General features: G+C 30.8%; 2 protein-coding genes and 2 non-coding genes across 4 annotated transcripts; 3 read left to right on the plus strand and 1 right to left on the minus strand.

The window, feature by feature from the left end:
• The first annotated feature begins 5,344 nt into the window (after nucleotides 1-5,344).
• On the plus strand, nucleotides 5,345-5,442 carry LOC132253308 (small nucleolar RNA Z161/Z228). Its single transcript, XR_009465183.1, has one exon. It is a non-coding gene; the product is annotated as a small nucleolar RNA Z161/Z228 (small nucleolar RNA).
• A 63-nt stretch (nucleotides 5,443-5,505) lies between these two features.
• LOC132253300 (small nucleolar RNA Z105) lies at nucleotides 5,506-5,580 on the plus strand. The gene has a single exon (XR_009465175.1). It is a non-coding gene; the product is annotated as a small nucleolar RNA Z105 (small nucleolar RNA).
• A 475-nt stretch (nucleotides 5,581-6,055) lies between these two features.
• On the minus strand, nucleotides 6,056-14,624 carry LOC100245471 (putative E3 ubiquitin-protein ligase LIN-1). The gene is made up of 17 exons (XM_002279827.5): nucleotides 14,316-14,624; nucleotides 12,501-13,438; nucleotides 12,278-12,338; nucleotides 11,747-12,133; nucleotides 11,542-11,627; nucleotides 10,110-11,384; nucleotides 9,363-9,507; nucleotides 8,963-9,220; nucleotides 8,555-8,864; nucleotides 8,337-8,461; nucleotides 8,133-8,252; nucleotides 7,886-8,017; nucleotides 7,172-7,294; nucleotides 6,989-7,099; nucleotides 6,729-6,872; nucleotides 6,382-6,633; nucleotides 6,056-6,286 (listed from the first exon to the last, which is right to left on the minus strand). The coding sequence occupies exons 2-17, from the start codon at nucleotides 13,436-13,438 to the stop codon at nucleotides 6,269-6,271; spliced, it is 4,485 nt and encodes a 1,494-aa protein (XP_002279863.2). The 5' UTR covers nucleotides 14,316-14,624; the 3' UTR covers nucleotides 6,056-6,268.
• Nucleotides 14,625-19,705: 5,081 nt separating this feature from the next.
• On the plus strand, nucleotides 19,706-20,806 carry LOC100247119 (peptidyl-prolyl cis-trans isomerase-like). Its single transcript, XM_002274833.5, has one exon. The coding sequence runs from the start codon at nucleotides 20,066-20,068 to the stop codon at nucleotides 20,582-20,584; it is 519 nt and encodes a 172-aa protein (XP_002274869.1). The 5' UTR covers nucleotides 19,706-20,065; the 3' UTR covers nucleotides 20,585-20,806.
• Nucleotides 20,807-25,728: the final 4,922 nt, after the last annotated feature.

Genomic DNA, 25,728 nt, shown 5'->3' on the forward strand with positions numbered 1-25,728 from the left:
TGCAAATGGGTATTTGTACAAAAACACAAAGAAAATAACGAGATCATAAGATATAAAATGCGATTAGTAGTATAAGGTTTCTTGAGAAACCTGGTATTGACTACGAGGAAACATACTATCCCATCATGAACGCAATCACATTTTGTTTCTTAATTAGTTTGGTAATCTCAGAGTGACTAAATATGTGTCTCATGGATATTATTACAATATATTTAGTCGGATCCATGGATAATGATATATACATGAAAACCCCTGAATGATTTAAATTGTCTAAAGCAAATAGTACAAAACCTCATAACATGTATTCAATCAAATTACAACGATCCTTGTATGGATTAAAGTAATCTAGACGCATGTGGTACAATCACCTTAGTGAATACTTACAAAAAGAAGGGTATGTGAATAACCCTATATGCCCATGCATCTTCATTAAGAAATCAGAAATCGAATTTGTAATTATTGCAATGTATGTTGATGATTTAAATCTTGTTGGAACTCCTAAAGAGCTCACAAGAACAACAAATTACTTAAAAAATGAATTTGAGATGAAGGATCTTGGAAAAGCAAAATTTTATCTCGCCCTACAAATCGAGCATTTTCCAAATGGAGTTTTAATATATCAATCAACATACATTAAGGAAGTTTTGTAACAATTGCACTATCTTCGAAGACATTGGAATGGTATCAAGCATATATTGCGCTATCTTCACAGAACTATTGATATGAGTTTATTTTACTTAAGGAAATCAAAGTAACAATTGCTTAGATATGTAGATGCAGGATACCTTTCAGATCCACATAAAGGTAGATCATAAATAGAGTATGTGTTTAATTGCAATGGTATTGTTATTTCATGGAAATATATCAAACAAACAATGGTGGTCACATCATCAAATCATTCAGAAATACTTGCAATTCATGAAGCAAGTCACGAATATATATGGTTAAGATCTATGATCCAACATATTCGGGAATCATGTAGACTCTCCTCTATCAAAGGTAACCCGATAATATTACTTGAAGATAATATTGCATGCATTGCATAGATAACAGAGGGTTATATTAAAAGAGATAGAATTAAACGCATTTCACCAAAATTCTTTTATACATATGAACTCCAGAACAGTGGTGAAATTGATGTTCAACAAATACGTTCAAGTGATAATCTAGCAGATTTATTCACAAAGTCATTGTCAACCTCAACATTTAAGAAGTTAATACACAAGATTGGAATGCGTCAACTCAAGAATATCGACATGAGAGAAAATATGCTTGTAAAAAGGTGTTAGTATACTATACTTTTTTTTTCTTCATCCATATTTTGTCTCATTGGGTTTTACTGGTAAGGTTTTTAATGAAATAGTCCTAACATACCAATAGCAACTTAAAGAATTATAAGAATATTGTACTCTTTTTCCTTCACTAGGTTTTTCCCATTAGGTTTTTTACTAGCAAGGTTTTAATGAGACATATTCTTCTAATGTGGTGGACATCCAAAGGGGAGTGTTATAAATGAAGTAATGAATGTCACCACATTTATTATATCGAATGTTAATTAATATTATTTATGAATGTTAATTAATATTATTTATGATTTCCATTAATATTCATTAATGGATGTATTAATGGAAGCTATTTGGAAAGCCTATAAAAAGGTTTCCCATCCCTATAATATGTATCCCAAACAAAGAAAAATTATCTCTCTCTCTTATTCTTTCTTTCTCTTATTTTCCATATCTTTCATTCTTTCAACTCTCTTAATTTTCTTCTTTGATTTCTCTCCCTATTATATATTATTATCAAAATAATATATAGTCATCTCTAGTTTTATTTGCATTGCATTTATCTTCGTTTTACAACAAAAAATAGTTTTTTGTTTTTAAAAACAGAAAACTTGTAGACCTTAAAAATTGTCTCAAACTCATTTCTAACTTTTGTTTTAAATCCACTTCCTTTTCCACATTTTATAGGCCTGGTTTTGGAGGATTTTGTAGGCCTAAACCCTAGGTTAGAGGTCTCCTTAATTTGGGTTTAGTTTCAAAGTGAGTTTGAGCCTTGGGTGGAAATGAAGACAAGTGTCAAAATCCTTACCTCCCTTAACCTATAAACAAAGGCATTGAACTTTGTTTTTAAAGAGACTTTCTTGCATTTTTTAAAGGAAACTCTATCAAAATTGAGAGAGTAAAGGAAAAGAAGAGAAGACTCAAAGCTTGAGAAGCAAGTTTAGCTTTGGAAATAGGGTTCCAACTTACTAGAAGCCAAGTGTTTTTCACAAGGAGATTTTTGGGTGAGATCATCTTTATTTCATTTTTATTTTTTTGGTTTATTGTTAATTTATGATCATTTTCTTTTATTTCTTGAAATAATATGTAATTTGGTGTGGATATTGAAAAGTCATACACTTGCTTATTGGATTTTCTCTTCATCTATGGCTTTTAATATTTTTTTTCTTTATTTTGTTCGTTTTGGATACTTAATGAGATGTTTGTTCTCTTGTTTAATTTGTTGATAAGTTGATTTCAAGTCTTGCCTAATTTTGGTTACATTCAGTTTTTAGCTTGTTTTCTCATTTGAAAGCTTATTGACTAAATCATGACATATGGCTTATTTGGATTTGAAATCCTTTATTTATTTTTTTTTCATTTATCTTTTGAGGATTTCGTTTTCCATTTTATTTAAATGGTTTTTGAAAGTTTTGTGACTAATTTTAAAATAAAATTTAAAAGCCACAAAGTGTTTGTTTATTTGCCAAAGAGAATTTCTAAAACCTATTTCTGCCATTTTTGGTTTTCTTTGCAAATCTAGATGTAAAACTCATTTTCAAACTCTTTTTGATTGAATTTCAAACACCTTTCAATGGCTAATTTCATGGTCAAAGATCAAACCCCTTACCATAGGTTTTGGTAAGCATCATGCTTGAGAAAATTGATAAGTGCTTTCTTTATCTTTTTGTGATTTTTGAAAGGTTTTCTAAACTAATTTTTGGAGAACAATTTTCAATCTTTATGAATCCATTTTCATAATCATTAGGGGCTTGAGATTATGATAATTTCATGGTTATTAATGGTTGTCACTAGCTTGAGCAAACATGACTTAGATTTACATAGAAGCTCTCCTCTCTATGAACGTCTTCATGTAAATTTTAGTCATGTTTGCATATGTGAGTATTAGTTTGGCCTTCCATGCCTCACATGAGCCTAATCTCATGTTTATTTGAGGGTTGAGAATAGGTGTTAGCCTTGTAGTTAACCTATGACTCACTTCATTAGTTTACATTATTCATTTCTCTAACTTGTGATTTTTATAATTTTTTTTTTATTATTTTAAAACCTCATGAACTTTTTCTCATATTCATTAAAGGGTTGAAATGTGAACTTATCCATGGAAATAAATTTAGGTTTGTTTCAGAGCCCACAACTCTTACTTATTGAGATTTAATTCTTTACTGCCCTATTTTTTTACTTCCAAGATGTTTTTGCAAATATGGACTTTTTGGTTTTTTCTAAAATATTTTTTAGGCTTAGGATGTGTTTTGGACTTCTTAATGTGTCAAATAATTTTTGTTTTATTAAAAAACTCTTCTCCAAGTTTGTTGAATAAATTAGTTTTTCCAAGTGTTGTGTTGTTCCTATATTTTACCCTAAAAATGTTTTTGTAAATTAGTCTTAGTTATCAAGGTTTTCATTAATTTTGAGTTTTTTTTTTGTCTTTTAAACTTCTTAAATAAGTTTTAGGAGCCTTAACTTCATTGAAAAATCTTTTATTAAACTTGTGAATTAATTTAGTTTTTACATGATTATTGTACTATCTGATTTAGAGCTATGAGATGTTATTTTAATTTTGATTATTTGGTGCATGTTTGGGCCTTTCAAACTTTTAAAATGTAATCTAGACATCTCATATATGTTGTAAATTTTTGTTTTGATTTTTATCTCATTTATAACCATTTTAAATAGATTTATTTTGTAAGTATCGTAAATACATGTTTGTTGTCATGTTGTGACCCTTTTATATATTTGTACAGTATAGTTCCCCCTTGATGCTTATTTCCCTGTATTTGGTCCTTGGCTTGGGTCATATATGTCTTATACATATTAGTTGATGTTTACCTTGTTTTCAAATTATTTATTATACTTGTAGACAAACTTTTTCTTTCTTATGTAAGGTGGTGTTTGTTTTTTTGGCTTTTTGCTGAAAACCATTTAGTTTTAGAATTTAGGTTGTTTGTTTTTTTACTTTTTCATGACTTATTATAAACTTTTTACTAAATAGAAAAAACCAAAATATGTGGCTTTTTCTAAATAGAAAAAATAACACAATGGTTTTTTTTACTTTTTAATACTTAATAGAAATAAAATACTATAAAAACAAACATCTTAATATTTAATACTATTAAGTATTAAGGTTCTATTTAGAATTAAGTAAAAAAACAAACACCACCTAAGTGTGTTGCTTTTATTTGGCATTTTTTAGGTATACTCTCTTATTTACTTGATTTGTTTGATTCTTTTGATATACATAAAATTCTCACCTTAGTCTAATTGATTATTTTGTATTGTTATCTATGGGTATTTATAGTCTATTAGTCAATTCTCTCCTACTCGACCTCTTTAACGCTTAGAGAATGTTATCTTATATTTCTAATATGTAACTTGACTATTGAATTTAAACTCAGTTTTCATGAATATATTTTAAAAAAAAAGAAATAAATTAAAACAAGTGGTGACTTTAATTTTTAAAAAATTAATTTTTTTCATTAATAAAAAATGAATCTTTATTATCGAATGAAAATACAAATAAAAAAATACAGATCCACAAAATTATTTTTTACTCACGGCCAAGCAAATTCTTAATTTTTTAATATAAGCTTTAAAAAGTTGTTGTATCTTACACAAAATTTGCTATTATTCTTTAATTTTAAAAATAGAAAAAAAATATTGAAAGACACTAAATTAATATATATATTTTTTAATTAGATACGTCTATGAGGCGGGCAGGCGAAGTCCCAACCCGACCGGCTAAAAAAAATTAAAATCGAAATCTCAAATCCGTCCATGGCTCCTTTTTCTATACACTCTGATAACGAATTTACGAGTGGGGGCATTTTGGGCATAGCGTAACAATAGGGACAGAATCGTCAATACGAAAAGCTGAAAACCCTAAAGAAGGGAGCCCATCTTCTTTAAATTTGAACAACCGTAAGAGCCTTTAGCAATCGAAGCGAACCAAGTCTGAGTATCTTTTGCTGGTTCAGGGACCAGACACTCAGATCTCTCTTCCTCTTTCCCTCTCTCTCTCTTATCTCTGTTTTAACCTGATGTTTCTTTTTCTCTTGGAGATAGCGAAACCAGGTGATGAGTTTGGATTAAATTTTCTCACGACGGTCGTCTGAGACACAATGTGTCGCCTTTGATGCATCGATCCAATACTTCTCTGATGGTTTCTTGTTTACTTGTTTGTTCATTTACCCTTTTTGTTGTCATTGAACACATGATGTTGGAGCGAGCATGGTGATGATGAACTTAAGATCTTCCGATTGATTCGTCATGACAGGAAAATAATACCTCCTACTCATTCTGAATGCTCCTCCTCCATGTCTCCTGTGTTCAATCTTGATTGGATTTTGGCTTTCTTGAATCTTGATTAGGTAGGGTTTTGTTGATACAAATATGCTTTTTCTTGTTATTTTAATCAGTTTTGAGAGATTAGGTTTTATATTTGGAACGGGCACTATGAGGATAAGTATCCTTAATCCAGAATTACAGGTTGAAATCCTGTATGATTTTTTATTTCTTTTAAAACTAGTCCTTTTCATTCTGAGTGCCACAGTTACGAACTCTTAGCCTTTTTTTTTTTTTTTGAAAATACTGTTTTGATTCGTTTTGAGGGTTAGTCGATCTTCTCTGGTTTCTTTTAATGTTTCAGGATATTTGTTTTTTTAACAATTTTTCCAATCTTCATTTTAACGATTATGTATTCTCTGATTCCTGAAATTGTGCAAAGACACCTGTGACAATTGATTTTTGTTGTTTCGGGTTGAATTAGAATCCGCAAATTTTTATGAAACAAATCATCTTCGTTTCTGAAGAATTGATCTTCTAAATCTAAGATGGAAAAAAATATATATAAAAGAGAAATTATCAAGAGATGGAGCTTGATTTAAGGTGTCCAATTCTAAGAAATCACTTGTTACTACATATACACCCTGGGGCAATCAATTTTCTTGAGAATTCTCAATGACCTAATATTTAATATATACCACATAGTCTCAGTCGAGCGCCCAAGCCTGCAACATTCGATTAAATGGCAGTTAGCAATGAAGGCAATATCACAATTGACAATTCTCTAAATATTTTTTTAGGGATGTCTTTGTGTACAAACCTGGATCTTGCCATCAAGGAAACCAGCAAAAAGCATTTCTCCATCTGTATCTGATGCCAAGGATGCAATCTTCGCATGTCCATGACCACCGATTTTAATGGAAGCTACTCTTGTCACTGTTTCCTTAAACCACACCTCAATGATCCCAGATTTACTGGCAGTGAATATAAAGTCACTATTCACAGCTAAGCGCTGGATGTCCAATCCAGTCAAGAAAGACCCAGTTAAGGCCTTGGTCGAGAGGGAGAACACCTTCAAAATCCAAATTTGTTTCATTAGAACATGAAATTGATCATCTTAGTCACTGAATTTGTCCAAATGTCAACATTTCCAGAGAAGCATAGTACCTTCCCTGCAGTTCCATCCACTGAGGAACCGCCAGCATAGAGTAAACCATCATGAATCCGCAAGGAATATATTGTTTGTTTACCAAGCAATTTTCTTGCACCAGAGTAAAATGTATTTGTAGTGGATTTACACAAATCAACCTCCTGCCATTTTCCCCAAATTTTCAATATTATGGTATATGTGTTAGACTAGATTCCGTCTGAGTTATATTTGTTTGATGAAAACGAGAGCCAAAGTCAAATCAACCAGATGTGTTTACCTGGATGCTGTAACCAGTGCAACCGCAATACAGTCTATCCTCTGCCATGTCAAGGCTCTTGACATTTTTGTTAAAGTTTATATGTTTTGGAACCCCAGACCAACTGTAGACCTGCAATAAAAGGATCTTGTTAGGTACCATCTATGTTTTTTTTATCAATTGCCCAGATGGGAGATAAGTTACATTGACTCCAGTTCCTTGAGAAGAGAAGCATGCAAAACTGGCATTAGCTGTCAACTGGTATACCGCCTCCTTCACATCATGAACCTGAACACAGTGAATTTCTTCTGGTTTGACCGTCCAGACCTGTGCATCAACAACTAAGCAACTGCTTATGATGCTTCAAAAAATGGTTCAAAATACTTGAAATTATGGATACAAGGCAGCTTGGAGAGTCCACAATGATGTAGTTTAGTAGTAAGTGAAAAGGCAGCAAAAAGAATGATTCATCCTAGCTGTTGGGTTAATCGCTACATTATTCAATGAGGATCACTCTAAGCTAGCGTCACCTTGTTATCGAATCGACTAATGGGAAGCCAGTAATACTTTATATGAAAGTCAACACATACCCAGCTTAAAGGTTACTTAGAGTGCATTTGGTTTTTAAAAAAAAAAACAAATTATGTTTGGCAAAATTTAAAAAACACTTTTAAGAAGTTGAAATATTAATTATAATACTTCATTGAAAAGCATTTGATTGGTGATTTTCTTAAAACATGTTCAGAGAAAACATTTTTAGTAAAAGCACTTAAAATGAAAACCCCACCAAACATATTCTTAATATTTGATCATATGCAAAAGGATTTAAGGGTATCTCTCCAAACATTGGCAAGTCAATCTTGTGTGACTTTCCCAATTGAGATTGGCAAGCTATATTGCAATTTTGAGAAAACTTACCCGAATTGTTTTGTCTAAGGAACCACTATATAACTTGTCACTTGAAGATGAGGCATAGAGGCATGTGACAGCCTTTGTGTGTTCACGAACTTCTTGAATCAACCTTAAGTCTCTCTTCCCAGCATCCCATACCTAATGTGCAAGATGAAAGGAACTCTTGTGGGATCATGTTGTTTGTCCATGTGTGTGCACGATGAGTGGAGAGATAGAGGGAGATGCATGCAAGCGTGGTTTTTGAAGTTCAAACCTTTATAGTTCCATCAGAATGGCCGCTCAGAACCCAACTTTTTAGAGGAAGCAAAGACAGAATCCCACCGTTTGAGCATGAATCTAGCTCAACCACTTCATCACAACACCACAACTCTGTCTGAAACACAGGAAATATTAGGAGAAAATAATCATCCATGTATAACACAACTTGAAATTAAGGGATGCATGGTCCATTACTCACTGGATCAACAGAAGGCAGCTTTATCAAGGCTTTTAGCATGTCACTTACAACCACTGAATTCTTTTTAAGCTTTCTCAAGGTTTTATACATGCACTTGGCATATGCTCCCAGTTCTTCTAATGCACCTTAAAATTTGAAATTTCGAGTTAACAATTGTATAGATAGATACATTCAAAAGGTTTTTGTATGATTATTAAGTTCTCCGTTAGCAAAATTACCTGGATCATTAAGGAAGCAATTCAAAGCAAGGGTTGCCAAAATCTTCTCCTCAAGATTCTTTGATGATTGGAGGACATTGATGAATGGCTCGAGGAATGACTTGTGAGCAACATTTCTTACACCAGTGTCAGGAAGATGATAAAGCATGTATGTAAGCCATGTGGCAACAACAAGGCATGACTTTGCTATCTCTAAAGAATTACTCTTCAGGCATTCCTCCAAGGCTTTAAAGATGGATCCTTTTTCATGGTTGCAAAGAACAAAAACTACTCTTTTTTGCCAAGAAGTGACAGCTTTCTCTTCCTCTTCCTGTATATAAATATTTAGAATTCAAGATCGATGCAGAGAGAAGGAAAAACATAAAGAGCAACAAGCTCCAAAACAACCCAAACTACATCAATGCTAACCGTTGTCTCTGTCAGTTCATTTTCATATATTTTCAGCCTCTCCGACTTCATTAAAGCATGGTAAGGTTGATCATATCCTGCGATCTTGAGTAACCAGGCTTCAGTGTAGGACTTCCCTGAGGTAGTCAGATGTCCAGAAAGAGATAATAAAGCATCTAGAGCCATGATTTGAGAATGAGGAAAGTCTTTTTTGTGAAGTGCTTCAACTAGTGCCTCTATAGCTTCTTCCCTGTAAATGCTCATCTTTCGAGGCTCAACCTGGAGAAGTAAAATTATAGGAATCTGTGACTACATCATCTAGCCATTATGTTGAACTAATTTGTTTCCAATTTTCAAGTATTGTCGTTGTTTAAAAAGAAAGGAGAGAAAGAAAGAAAGAAAGAAAGAAATCTAGGCAAACCAGAAGATCAAGCTGAAGAAGAAGAGAAGCAATTGCAGGTTGCTGCTCCATGGGGGCCATTTGTAGATACACAAGAAATGTGTGCATGGTACTAAAAGCTCCTTCATCTTTAATTATCTTCAAGATCTGGTTGCAGAATATCCTCCTGAGACACCATAAGAAGAGTAAACTCTTGGATAGAATGGAATACCATTACACATTTATGGACTTAAGAGAGATTTTCACAAAAGGTCCTAGTGTGCAAAAATGATCTGATACAGATAGTGTGATAAGTAATCTCTAAGAGTCCTCAGAAGAAATTCAAGATCCACCCAAAACAGGAGAAAAGACACATGGTCAAAGTACATTGTATATCAATAATTTGGTTTCAAATGAGAGTACATTTATAAATGTAATTAGAACGATGTGGTTGGAATATAGCTATTAATAGTTAATATCAAAAACCTACCTTTAGAAAATAAATTATGAAACTAGTGCAGCCTGAAACTCAATTCAAATTCAATTGTTGAGACATGAGTCAACTTGTAAGCTAGGGTAAGTGAAATCAAGATGTTAAGAGTTAGCTTAGAAGCTAGAGCACCTTAAATCAAAACTTGAGCCAAGTTGATAGACCAGTCTTTTGCAATCATTACACCCCTCAAAAAAGCAAAGGAATAATATGAAGTAATCAAGGGACTTCCAAGCTACTTAGGATACTTTCCATAGAGAAAATAAAGATATAGTTCTCAAAGTAAAAGATATGTATACCTGTTTAACTGAACTAGCTCAGAGAGAAACTTTGTGCATATGCCTCTAACATAATCATCTCCAGTATGAAATAATTCAAGCACGGAAGACAGATCGATTCTATTTGCTATCAAATTCCTGCAACTTCTATCTGCATGGATACAACATAAAAGGATGGATACGATGGCCTGCCTTCCTTCTACCTTATCCAAACACTTGATTAATGCAGGAATCCCGTTTGCAGAGATAACACTCATAGCATTGAGGGATCTGCTGTTTTCATCCCCTCCCATCAAAATCTGCTCAAGCAATGCTATAGCAGCATCCTTGGGCTCCATTACTAACAGAAGATTATCCGATTCGTCATTTTTGTTCAGAATTAGGTGTACTAGAGAGGGTATAAAGTTGCGAGCTGAAAGCTGAGTGAATGCTGGCCTCAGCTGGTATATAAGAACAGCAGCCTCTGCAAGACCTTTCTTTAGTAGAGCAGCCAGACAATCAAAATCAGAATCTACATTGGTAAGAGTCTCTCCCACACTTTCATCAGCAAATATTAGCACAGAAAGAATGTGAATTGATGTTCTGAGAACTTCTCTGTTCATGGAAGCTGATAGTATTTCCACAAGCCCATTCACAATTGTTGGTTCGGACAAATAAGAATGAATTCCCGGATCAGCCTTTGAGTCTTTCCACATCTTGGCTATTGCCAGCACAGCTGCTTCACACTCTTGTAAATCATCTGAATTACAGAGACACAAAACATAGGGTTTTAACCCATTGATAACCGCTTCAGTAGCAGCTTGAGATATCACACTGGTTGGTGAAGTAGATACCACTGTTTGCATAAATCTTTTGCACTTCTGATTAGTACAATCATCTGACTTCTTATGGTCGGGGGGATTACATGATGGAGAAGATGCCAACATAATTTCTTTTGTGGACGGGGGGCTGAATGAGTTTCTTGGTGTTTCAGGGTAAGAGAACTCCTGAGCAACATCAGGATATTGTTCTTTCCAAGTAGTGATTAATCTCTTCAAAACATAGTTTGTTTTGGGCAGTGAGCTGGCAGATAGAGGTTGCCGTGTAATGGGACATGTTGTGTTTCCTCTTTTCAGCCATTCTTGAATTGCTTTTCTTTCATATGTTTGACCTGTTTCAAGGGTAACTGCATCACTAAAAATCTGCCCTGTGATGGGGCAGACAAAATCTTTAGGCGGCCTTGACCTAGGAGTCAGTTTATCAGATAATGGGAGAGAAATGCAGCTCTGGCTTCCTTCATCATTTTCATTAAGGGAGCTGCAGAAAGCCAAAGAAATTTTAACTTAATATGAGAGAGCAATGGTTTTCTTGTAATAGACCATTGTTGGAGAAATTTTGGATGATGGTACAACGGGAAGAGAAGACAAACTGTATAAATTCCTGAAAAATGGAAAAGAAAAAAAAATTTGGTTACCTATTTTCTGATACTTGTCTATTCAGATTTTGATGACTGATACTTTGATTGTGTCCATGGTTTTTCCTGCAGCTTCTTGGTAGCTCCTGAATCACAAATCTACTTTCAGTTAAACTAATGTCTAACATTATGAGTTCAAATAATACAAATGGATGATGAAAATTTAAATAGAGAGAGAGAGAGAGAGAGAGAGAGAGAGACATACAATCACTTCACCATCTGAGTCTGCTGAGCTAATGCTGGAATCTTTATACAAACGTGGAGACACAGGCAAGGAGGTGGAGACAGTGGAATCCATGGCACGGCTGGATAAGAGGCGCAATACGGATGTGGGACCTTTATGACAATGCGAGTCTGATTTTGGAGATGAAATCTTTAGAGAAGTTTTAGGGGAGTCCGTGGAAGAAAAACTTGTCGAAGAAGGTAGTTGACTCCTAATTTTTGGTGGCTGTACTTTTGGCCCCATTTCCTTATAAATGTTCATTTTCATGCTACTATGAGATACTACTTGATATGTTTTGTCCTCAGAATCCATATAAGCACTATCAGGCTCATAATCTGAATTATCTTCATTTTCCTCAATCGTTTCCTCCTAATAATAAGAACCATTAAGAAAGCTTTTGTTATTCCAAAAAACAATGTTCTGAGAGGAACATGAAACAACAAATAATTATGCATTTATTGGTCAAGCTTGTAAATAGCCATGTGAATGCAATGATTCAGTTATCAGCCTTACTTGAAGGTCCCACATAACAGACTCCTCCAGGTTCTGTGAGGATTTGGAAGTGACATTCAATCTGCTTGAAGCCAAATGTCCAGAAGAATACATATATGAGAGCCTTTATTAAATGAGAACTTGATTTTACTTTTATAAAATCAGCACCAAAATAACGAACCGCTCAACTAAAAGTTTCCATGATGAAAAGAAAACTTCAAATCAATTACAAGTGGAAACTAACCTGCAAGCTTCTCTTGCATTGTCCTTAGCTTTAAGAATTAGAGAAAACCCAGCACTCTTAGGTAGAATGGGCCCAAATTTTACATAATCGGGAATTGACCTGCTGACCTCATGCATTGGAGTCATTGGTGGCTCTGCAATTGGCAACATCGGAATCGCTCTCTTGCTAGTGTTTGAATCAAAGTTCAAGCAATCCATATAATATTTTGAATAAAGCCGTGTATTCTCATCCAATGATTCTCCATAAAGTTGCTCCAGCTTTTGCATTTTCTCTGCTTGATCAGGCCTCATGGAAAAGATCAGGGACTCATTAAAGAATTGATCGAAATCTGCAGTAAAGGACAAATCAGTGGAATCAGGAATCACTTCCATCACAATCCTGTGCCTTGCTTCTGAATACCACCCAACAATTGAACTCATATGTGGAAGAAACAGAGCTTTCCAGAGCTCTGGAGCAAAATCAATCCGTGAGAAGAAAGGATCAACAATAAACATCTCGAGAATGTGAAGAACTGAATTGTGAACATTGTCCCGCAGTCTCCACAGGTAAGAAAGGTTGAGATGGGCCCAAGCAGAGAGGTAGAAATTGGGGACTCCTGCAGTTCTCTGGTCAGAGTTCAACATTGCACATACTTGTAACATTTTTTCTGCATGGTCTAATCGTGCAAGCTTAGTTTCCATGTTGGAGGTATTGATAGCTTCTTCAAGGGCATCAATCCCCCAATCCAAATTTGCCAATACTGCTTGATCAGAGTATCGAACTTCTGTGTCTTTCTCACAGCTTCCATCTTCAGCTGCTAATCTCTCTGCACACTGTTCTTTGTGTTGGGCTCTCTGTTCTTTATTGATCAACTGATCTTGGATGAAACTTCCAACCGTGGTGACCAGGAATCTAACGATATCCTTTTGGTCCATTGCAAACCTGTAGTTTCCAGCCATCTTTGGGAAGACAAAGCCAAAATAACAAATTCTTAGTTAATTTTCAAACTTCTGATTTCTAACGCTAGTCATCTAATATTCCCCACTTTCAATTACAGGAAGTGGAATATTGGCTTACCAAGTATGGTTTCTGGGGCATAACTTTCGTCCATAATATATGAATTTATAGCTAATTACTGGATAATTGAATATGCATTTCTCAAACACAAACCAAATTTAATCCCAACTCAGTATACTGAGTGGTGGACAGTCAAATTATTGATTTGATTCCAACTCATAGTAGCCGACCACAACACAAATAGTAACCAAATTTCTCGAAGACGACTGTAAATACAATCCTCGCTTTCAGCAGACTGACAAAAGAAGTATAGAAAAACGATATCCCAAAACTAAGCCAAATACTCTCCCAATTTTGAAAACCTCTACATTCAGAAATTTAAAATTCTTTTATTTTCCCACATTTTCTCAGCAACCAAATGGAGCATGAGAGAAGAGGATAAAAATAAAACCCTAGCCTCTGCGTAGAATAAACAACTCTGTGAGAAAACATCAAGAAAGAAAACTGCATAATCACATCAATTCAAAAAGGGAAACAAAACATTAAATCAATTCAAATAAAAATTTTAAAATTCTTTTCAAGTAAATATCAAGATTTTCTCAAACACCAAAGCCCTTGAAACCACATCAAAACACAGAGACATAGCAAATCTATATGGTCAAAAAGCACAGAAACTGAGTGCAAGTCGCTGAGCATTTTTATCTTAAAAAAAATAAACAGATCCTTCATCTTCCCTTGCAACACAGACGAGCAAAAGATCATAAAGACAGAAACAGACTGAATCGCACAGTGACTGAAAGAGCGGAGAACGATGCTTACTGTAATCTCGTAATGGGAGATGGATGATCAATCAGCCACCTACTCATCAGTCTCTCCAGAATACTCCATTGAGATTCAAAATGGAGAGTGAACTCTCTTTTTGAATTGAATTGTAGAGAGAGAGGACGGCTTTTGGTTTTGGATTGAAGGAGCATGGCCGGCTTTGGATGTTGCCATGTCCAAGCAAACCGTGGACTGAAAATAAATTTTTTAATACTCCCTCCCTCATTTGAATAATCCATTAATAACGGAGGGAGGAGCATTGCGCTTTTTTGGCCAAGTCTTCTCAATTGTTTCAACTCCAAACAAATCACATCGGTTAAAATTCAAAAATGACCAATTTTCCACCTTCCTTCGCCTTGCCTTCACTTTCATTTGGCGGGAAGCATACCCGTCATTACTACATCCCATTGTTGGGCACCCCCTTCCTTAGTGTTTCTATATATATATATATATATATATATATATATATATATATATATATATTATGTAATAAATAAATTCACGTACCTTTACCGGTAAAATTGTTTTTTTTTTTTTTTTTTTAACAAATTAAGGTGATGTTTGTAGTATTTTATTTCTATTAAGTATTAAAAAGTAAAAAAAAATTAATATATTATTTTTTCTATTAAAAAACAACAACATATTTTAGTTTTTTATACTTAATAAAAAATTTATAATAAATTATAAAAAAAAATAGAAAAACAAACAACTTTAATCCTGAAAACAAATTACTTTCAGTAAAAAACCAAAAAAACAAATACCACCTAAATGTTTGATAAACAAATTAATACTTTAAAAAATAATTTAATAACTTACATAAATTAATATATTTCATAAAATAACTTAATAATATGACTTAAAATAAAAAATAATTTTAAATAATAAATAAAATCAATTAAATTATTTTTAACCTCATATTTTTATTTTATCTTTTTACTTTTATTTATCTTAATTGCCTTTACGATCTCCTTTGTTACTTTACTTATAATAATAATTAAGTAATAAATTTTAAATTAATAATTTAATTATAATTTAACTTAAAATCAATTTAATTTCTTAAATAATAAATATTAAGTTTTACTTAAACCTCACGTTTTTTTTACCTCTTAATTATTTTAATCAAAATATCTACGTTCCATTTTGAGTAAATATAAAAGCAGCCGTCTAGTCAAATCTATGTAGCAGATCTCACCACGCCAAGATTATATATATATATATATATCCACAGAGTCATTCCTACTACCTCGAAATTGTCCTTTTCTCTTTGTTCTTAATGCTTATTTAGGACAAAATGTCGTTCTCAACTAAGAATATATACGTATTTTCTAGTAGCTATGACAAAATAACTTCAAGCTGCATTTGAATTTGTCAAAGTACCATAGGATTTCACCAAGAATCAAGCTTCCAGCCTTCCACCCTCTAGTCTCTACACGCCACAGCAATAGCACCTTTTCTTCATCGTTGTCCACTACTAGTCTAGTTGTAAAAATGAGGAATCATCGTAGTGGGCCTCGTATTCAGGCTTAAGTTTTTAGCTGGGCCCATATTATGCAAAGCCCAGTATTGGGCCGTTTAAGTTTGGGCAGTGCAAAGGCCGTCCATATAGAGAGGAGAGGGATAGCCGACGCAGGAGTTGCGGTGTGGGCCATGATAATGGCCGAGTTAAAGGCGCCATTAGCGTAATGGCAGACCGCTGGATATCACTCAATATCGAATTTGACGTCCAACAGTGATATAAATTCGAAAGAAGCAGGAAGTTGCTTAAGAATTTTATGCAGGGCAAGTGTATGTCTCATGGATGCGATTTCTGTTTAGTTATCGCAAAACAGTGTTCGAGAATAATCTTCTCGTATTTCATAACAGTAAATATATTTTTTAAATTAGGAGAAAATTACTATTAATTGTTTTTAAGAAACATGTCTTATATTTCTATAAATGCATTTTTTTTAATTTAATAAAATATGATATTTTCATTCTGACTTTAAAATTTTAATATAATTTAATTTGACTTAAAGTTAAATAAAATTAAATGTCATTAAGTAAGTGTTTGATAAATCAATTTAATAATTTAAAATAATAAATATTAATTTTATCAAATATCTCTTAAATTTCTAAATTAATTTATTTTTATTGGTGTCTAAATGTTATTAAATGTTAAGTTATTTATTTTTATTCATATTTAAACGTGGATTGTTGTTTTTACCTATGTTATAATTATTATATTGATTTTTGATTTTAAAATTATTAATCCTAAAATAATAATAATTTAACATATTTTCAAATATCCTAAAATATCAAAATTTATTTTTATGATAAAAAAAATGATAATCATTAATTTGTTAAGATATTATAGGTTACCAAATGATAGTAAAATCAGTTACTCTACTGATTGATTTTTAGATTAAATTCTTAAACTTGATCTAATAAGTGACATCATAATAAGTCGGTATTTCCTTGAATTTGAGATAGGTGGTAATTTGTTTTACTTTTGTTGGATTTATTTTTTTTTATTAATTTCTTATCCAAATTAAATTATTTTAGGGGGTGTTTGGTATGATAACGGGTAATGAGAATAGACGTCTCATTCCTTCCCACCTTCATTCTCATGTTTAACAAATTTTATGAAAGTATAAATAGTATAAAAAAAATTATGGAAAAAGTGGATTTTGATTCACTAATATGAAAATATAGTTTAAAAAAAACTTCAACTTTTTTAAATTATTATTGTCTTCATTTATTTAAAATACATGCATTTTTTAATAAGTCATATAATTATTCCCCAAAATATTATTTTACTTATCATGTTATCAATAAAAATTGACAACTAAACTCCTTCAAGTAAATATTTTTATTCATTTTAGATATGTTTATTATTATTATTATTATTATTATTAGTAATCGTCTTAACTCCATTTTTAATCCATATGGAATTATGGATGACCTGATATCTTGGTTTTTTATTTTTAGTAACCATGAGAAAATGTGAACATAGAAAAAGTGCAAACGCAAGACAGGAATTGGAAACAATTTGCACAAACTACTAAAGTGACAACAAATTATTAGAGTTATAAACAAAAGGGGAATGTTACATAACATGCTAAGACAATTTTTTTTTTCTTTCTTTTCAAACATTCTTGGCTACCAATAATCACATCAAGAATTTTACATGAAATTTTTTTAAAAACAACAATATATTACCTTTTATTCGTATATAAATCTTTTGAATTGAAGGTAAAGTTTAAAAACAAATAAAATGTTCAAATAACTAGAATCCTTGAAATTAACCTCAACTTGCTATAGTGGAAAAAATTCTAAAGAGATCAATGAGAAAAACCATAGACATTATTCTCAATAAAACTTAAATTCATCTACAGTTTACCAAGATTCACTACTTCTAATGTCAACACTCTTCAAACTACCTCACTTTTGCTATGTGATGTTTGTTTATGAAAAAAAAAGTTTCAAATAATAATAATAAAACATATCTAAAATGAAGAAAAATATTTAAGTATCTAAAATTTGTCAATTGGTGTCGATGACATTATAATTTATAAGTAAAATGGGCATTTTAGGAAATAATTATTTGACTTATTAAATAATGTATTTCAAATTATTTTTAAATAGATGAAAATAACAATAATTTAAAAAACTTGGGGTTATTTTTTTTCATATATTTTCATATTAGTGAATCAAAATTCATTTTTCCCACAAATTATGCCGATATAAATCAAATCACACTTATGAGTAGCACTTCAATTTTTCGCAAGTTGGTGATATTTTGTTTCATAAGAAAATATAAAATAATATAAAATGACTATTTTACCCTTCGATTTTATTCATTGGATGTCTCATCATCTCATAACAAGTCCATTTTTTTAATCTTATTATTTAGTAACAAAAAACCTTTCAAAGTTTATTTTTTAAAATGAAAAAAAAAAACTATGTGTAAGAGTATTATTGTCAATTTATTTATTTTCCATTATCATTCTTATTATTACCAAATATTAAAATAAAAACAAATAATCATTCTTATCTTGAATTCTTTAATTAAAATACTAAAAATAAAAAAAACATACTTTAATCATATTCAATTATAAAAATGATAAATTAAAAACCAAAAGTTCTAAAAGTATCTTAAACCATAACTCATAAAATAAGTGGCTAAAAATATTTATAAATTTAAAAAAAATATAAAAAAAAAAATGTAAAGACTACAAATATAAAAATAAATGTAAAGACTACAAATATAAAAATAAAGGGATAATTTAAAATAAAATAAAACATTTTAGAAAATAAATTTAGATACGTGGACCGTCAGATACAGCTAACTCGAATCAATCAGGTCAACAGTAGCATCCAATGAAATCATTAGCACAACTGTAACATCTAAAATCATAAATAAATTAGAGCACATAACATGGATCCGTCGAATGGTTTTAAAAATGAAAAATAAAGGGAAACGATCACCTCACATGAAAATCTTTCTTATCTAATAATCTAATATTCATTATTAAAATATTTAATTTTCTTATTTCTTGATATTTAAACATTACATAAACTCAATTAAATATCAATGACAATCAACTAAAAAAACAAAATTAATAAGAAGATAAAAATAAATCAAAATACTAAAATAGTATAAGATATTAGTTTCACTTTATATTTCAACGTTTCATTATTAATATATAAAAATAAGCTAGGAGTGGAAAAATAGATATAAAAATAAAAATAAAAATAAATAAAAATAGTAAAAAATATTATATATTAATATCATAAATAATAGTATCTGAGTTATAAGTCAAATTGATTTATGGTCGAGAATTGAATGGTATAAAGTCTAATAAAGGATAACACAACTTTGAAAATAGTATAAGATATTAGTTTCGTTTTTTATTTCATCGTTACATTAATAATATATGAAAATATATTAAGTCAAGTGAAATAAAAAGATGTAAAAGTAAAAATAAAAATAAATAAAAATAGTAAAAAATATTATACAATAATATCATAAATAATAATATATGAGTTATAATTCAAATTAATTCATGATCGAGAATTGAATGATATAAAGTCTAATTAAGTACAACACAATTTTGAAAAACATTTTATAACAATAGTTTTCATTTATTGCATTTACATTGAAAAAATAATGAAAATAATTAAATTATATTTATTAATTATTTTTTTCGTACCAAAAAATTTATATTTATTTAACTATAAAAAAATAGTTTTCATTATTATTATTTTTTTCTTCCCATAATACCTTTTAACAGCCGAACATAAGTGGTGGGCTAGATAATTAGAGAAGAACATCATAAAGGGTGAAACCATTAATTTAATTCAAATGAAATGTGAGGCCCTGAGGGCCTAAGGCCCAGATGATTCTATTAATTTGGTCGTTTTATTTTAATAATAATATAAGTTGTATAACAAGATTTCAAATTGTATAAGAAATACGATACGAGACTTTAGAGGATAGAACCCCGTTGATATATATTGTTGTCGCTTTCCTCCACGTGGATTGTGGAACTCGAATTATGTCGCTTTTGTTAACCATGGTTAACACCTGGAGTACGTCTAACCACACCTTGAAGTAGATCGTGACGCGTGTCAGATATCAACGGCCAAGATCCAAAGCAAGAAGATATTCGAGAAGCAATGACTCTATTTATCACCGCGTCCCACGCCTAACCCTAACGTCAGTCCTGAGTCGTCCTTATCCTTGACGTGAATTCACTGAGTCTGCGATGGCAAACCCTAAGGTCTTCTTTGACATGTCCGTCGGCGGTGTGCCTGCCGGTCGGATCGTGATGGAGCTTTTCGCCGACACCACTCCCCGCACTGCTGAAAACTTCCGAGCACTCTGCACCGGCGAGAAGGGAACCGGCCGCAGCGGAAAGCCTCTGCACTACAAGGGATCTAAGTTCCACCGGGTCATCCCCGGGTTCATGTGCCAGGGAGGCGATTTCACCGCCGGAAACGGTACTGGTGGCGAATCGATCTATGGATCTAAGTTCGCCGACGAGAACTTCATCCACAAGCACACTGGCCCGGGAATACTATCCATGGCAAACGCTGGTCCCGGAACCAATGGATCACAGTTTTTCATCTGTACAGCCAAGACCTCGTGGCTTGATGGTAAGCACGTGGTGTTTGGGAAGGTGATTGAAGGGCTGGATGTGGTGAAAGCCATTGAGAAGGTCGGATCTTCGTCTGGATCCACCGCCAAGGCTGTTGTGGTCAGTGACTGCGGGCAGCTTAGTTGAATGACTCCTGTGATCTATGAGCCTCGATCTTTACTTTGTCATGTTAGGGTTTGGTGCTTTTTATCTTTTTTTTTTTCATCTTTTCTTGAAGGGTATGCAGTGATTTCGGATCGCTTGTTCCGTGAAGAGAGGGAAGGAGAGGCTTTATTTGAATAAGCTAGGTTTTGTTACCTACCTACCGTCTTGTTATGCTATGATATGAACCTTCTATCACTCTAAAAAGTGTTTTTATCCTCTGTTTGGCTGTCGGTGAAAACGAAGGAAATCACATTCCTTTTTAAGACGAGCTCCATTTTCACTCACTAGCATGTCTTTCCTCTCAAACTTTTGCCTGGATCCAAATCATATGCCACCAATCTCAAACGTTGACATTAGAAGACAGTATACAATTTAGCAATATACATGTATCACTAGACACATGACAATATGGAGATCCATAAAGTAAAATTAGCGGAATCTGATTTATATATGGGAAAGATGTTCAACTCGTTGGATGAAGACAAAACAACGAAAATTTTCGGTACTTCCTAAAAAGGGATAATCGCCGATACATTGGACTTGGAGGGTTTTTTATATTTTTATAACAAAAACAGGAAAATGAAATTAGTGAATTAGCCTATTGGTTGATAAAATACGTTCTGGAAACGATATTATGTTATTTTATCGAGGACGGAAAAATGATCGGAAAAACTACCTGGGCGGTTTCAAACTGCAATTTTTCATCATCTAAAAAAAAATAAAAGAGCAGATATTTCATGGATAAGAATGAAAATGTTTTCCGAGTTTGTTTGGTAGAATAAATAAATTGGTGTTAATAAAAAATCGATAATGAGAAGTTTTCTTCATCTATTTTACAAAAAATAAAACATTAAAATAATCAGTCTATAAAGTTGAAAAAAATTCATTTTCTTTATCCTATTTATCAAATGTTTTGGCAATTCCTGTTGGGAAGATGAATAAAAAAAAAAAAATTGGGACAATTGTGTTTTGGATCAAGACCCAAAAATTAAGTTTTGATCTATATAAGTTCATCATTTAAGCCTAAGACTCAAATGGAGTATGAAAATTAAGAAAAATGATATGAATTTTTTATATTTTCGAAAATAACCTTTTCTTATAATAAAAAAAAATTAATTTAAATTTTATTCATTTTGTAAATCTCAATAAAATTCAATATAATTTGGTAATTTGGAAAAACATGCTCACTTTTCCAAAAAAATAAAAATAAATTATTATTTAAAAATCAAACTTATTAGAATGTATATATTTTAAAAATTGTGTATATAAAAAATAAATTAAAATATGCCTTTTTTTTAATGATATATTTTTAGAATATATTTTAAAAAAATCAATTTTTTAAAAATAATAAATTTTTTGAATAATTATTAAAAAATATTTAAGATCAAACAGTTTATCAAATATTATGGTAAGAAAATAGTTTTAAATGATATCTTGATCTCTTTATATTTTATATCCTTCTTGTCAATTATATAATTTATATGAATCAAAATTTAATTTTTAGATCCAACTAGGTTCAAAACACAATAATCCTAAAAAAAATTCGAATAAAAAATTTGAATAAGAGCTTTGAATTTTTGTTCATCCCCTATTAATATCTCGAGTTTATAGTGATAACTTGGTATGTTCACTGTGAACTAAAATATGTCTATGATCAACTAATTGACGGGCTCAATGAATAGTCAAAGCCATACATGTTTCAAGGAATTGGACTAGAACTTAACATGTTGCCCTTTTGGCTTTTCAGGCAATACAAACATGGTTAATTAATTGACGTTCCGTAAGATTGGTGTTTTGTAAGACCATAGTGAAAACACCATTTTTGTTTTTCTTCGCCATTTTTTTCTTCCACATAAAAATTTACTTTTCCAAATAATATCCATAGTCAATGTTTATTAATTTAAAAAGCCAATCTTAAACTAAAAAATAAAGTCAATTATCTTTTGAAATTCATAAATCAAAACTAATCTAGAATCAATGCTTAAATTTTGGAGTTTATTAAGGAGTTTATAAATTTTAAAAATAATTTAAAATTTAAAAAAGATCAAATAGAAGATTTATGACTTTAGTTTATTTATCCTAGTAGTTTTTTATTATTAGGATTTGTCCACATATTTTAAAGAACTATAAAGATAATTGAATAATCTATTTGATCTTTAAATATAATTTAAGGTTGACATTATTTTAAAAAGATATAAAATAAAATAAAATAAAGAAAAGTGTGAAAGGTATAGAAATAATTTTTATAATTTATTCTTTTATTTTTAGATTATTTAATTAAAAAGGTTATTGAAAATCTAAATTTAAAAATAGATAATTTTTTTTAAATAAAAATAATATTTTATTTTAATAAAAAATGTTTATGTTAATAATGAAATAGACTACATTTATAAATTTAAAAATTATTTCATCCTTTTAATCAATTAATTTTTATTTTTTAAAAATTTTCGGCCATCAAATCATATATTCATATCATAAGAAGGAATTTTATTTGCCTCGTTTAGGGGTAACCAAAGTATCTTGGAAAGTTTTGTCTCGTCAAATAATAACCAGAGGGACGTTGATGGATGCAAAACCGCCCTTGAAAATTGACAGAAACAATGGCGGTCCAAAGTTATCTAAATGTGCCGACCACTTTTTGTTTTTATTTTTTTGTGCCTTTTGCAATCACCAGAGAATAGTCTGCCTGCTCTTTCATTTTCCTCGACAGCTTCGACCCATTGTTCAAAACTATCTCAAATTCCTTTTTTTAGCCGATTTGTGATTTTCCCAAGTATAAGATCGTGAAATTTCTTATAAATATATAGATATATTTAATAATTATATAATTTATTTATTTTTATATGAAATATTTTATATAGGAAGGGATGTTGAGTGAAAGAGAACATCTTTTTTTTAGCATAATCACAGCGGGAGATTTGAAAGCAACGTAATGTTTTAAACAATAATCAAGATTTGTCTTATTTTCTTAATACATGTTTTATTAATTAATATATGCTTTATGCTATTTCTATTATTTTTCTTCTCGTGGAAGGCCTACAGGAAATGGAATGCTTTATAGCATGTTGCTTGTCATGAAAACAACTATTTTTTTAAATATTTTTAAATGTATTTTGAAAATAAATTTTTTATATTTAATTATTTTCCATATTTATATAATTATTTATTAAAATCATTCTAAAAAATAAAAATAATTAAAAAATATTATCGATAAATCTCATTTTTTTAATAGAAAATGGTTTTATATTATTAAAAAAACGAAAGATGTTTGAAAATAAAAAATAAAAAATAGTTTTATATTATTCAAAATAAAAAATATGATATTTTTAGATGATATAAAAATTAATCATTAAAAAATGATTAAAAATAAAGAATAAAAATTATTTTTAAAATATATTTAAAATTATAAAAAGTAAAAGAAGAATATTTTAAATTATGATACAATTTTTTTTTTAAAACGGTTTTTTAAAGTATTTTCTAAATAAAGTTTAATTGTTTTATTTTCAATCATTATTGTAAAATTAATATTTAAAACAACATTAGAAATAATTAAAATATATTTTAAAAATTCCTATTTTTTTTTTTATGAAAATAATTAACAACCAAACTCAGCCGGATCCTCCGCGAAGGAGCACAAACTGGAAAAATAGAAGTAAAAGACAAAATGAGGGCCGTAAGATTAAGGGAGGGCAACGTGAATTGCGGCTAGGATGAAGTCAGGCATCGCATTGGGAGTCAACGAAACACATCTGCTAAGCTGCACCGAATATGTGGTGCCACTGTACTACTGAAGACTGTGTGAATGCCCCCAAAGATCAATAGATGCTCCATGCTTGGCCGGCTTCATTGGCGCCCATTTCGTAGTCGAACGTTGAAATATCTTTAAGTATCGACCACCTCCACCCAATCCCCATCTTACACGTTCCTACCTTCACGACCCTACATCAACTACTTTCTGATAAACTCGTAGACTTTTTTTTTTTTTTCTTTAAATAAATAAATAAATAAATTCTATTTGGTTTTGCCTATGACCTTTTCAATTCAAAATTACGTAACAAAGCAGTTCTCATCTACACGAGCCCTGACAAGTCTGCAGTCTGACCTTACGTAAATGCTCCTTCCTAGAAATTACTATAATGCCCCTTATCCTTCCTCGCACCCTACCTGCTTTCCCATCTCAGCTTTTGAACAATTCCATTCTTTGATCTAAATTTAAGGATGACTTAATTTATCTTGTAGGTGGCTCACCGGTGGAGGATGAGGACTCATTAAAGAAAAGTAAACCGGTTGACCATTCAAAACGTATTACTCGGGGAACATTCGACTAAGCAAAAGTTGGGCAATTTTCCTAAACAAGAACATGAATTTTAAAAGCTGCCGTCACCTAATTTGATAAATAAGTTCCATTCAACCTTTAAGTCAAGTAATAAGAGCTTTTTTTAATTTTTTTTATACATTCTACTCGACTGAGCAAAAGTTGGGCAATTTTCCTAAACAAGAAAATGAATTTTAAAAGCTGCCGCCACCTAATTTGATAAATAAGTTCCATTCAACCTTTAAGTCAAGTAATAAGAGCTTTTTTTAAATTATTTTTATATGGCTTATTTTTTAAATCAACTATGATTGGAAAGAGCTTTTTAATATAAAATCAACTATTATTAGAAACATATTTAAGCACTTAAAAATTAAAAATTAAGTCAACTTGACCATAAAGATAAAAATTGATTTTCTAGATGTTGCATCTTAGATGATTCAAATAAAGGATGAACTTATAAAAAATTTATAAAATATGTTGGTAGAATTTTAAGAAAATATATAAAAATTTTAAAAATTAGAACCTCTCAATTAAATTATTGATTTTATTGAAATATATTTTATTATATTTAAATGAAAATTAAATTGTTTAAATATTAAAAATAATATTTTATATAAAATATTTCATTTGAAAATTTGTTTTAAAGTGATAATGTTTTTGTTAATAGTTTTGCTGTTAGTTTATTATTATTATTTTATTTTTAGTTGTTTATCAATAACAATTAAAAAGATAATTTAATAAGTAGGATACAAAATATAAAAATGAATTATTGATTTTTTTTTAAAAAATTTAAAAATAAAATAAAATTGAT

Source organism: Vitis vinifera, chromosome 18 (genome assembly GCF_030704535.1).
Source record: "Vitis vinifera cultivar Pinot Noir 40024 chromosome 18, ASM3070453v1".
In the NCBI taxonomy this organism is placed as follows: domain Eukaryota; kingdom Viridiplantae; phylum Streptophyta; class Magnoliopsida; order Vitales; family Vitaceae; genus Vitis; species Vitis vinifera.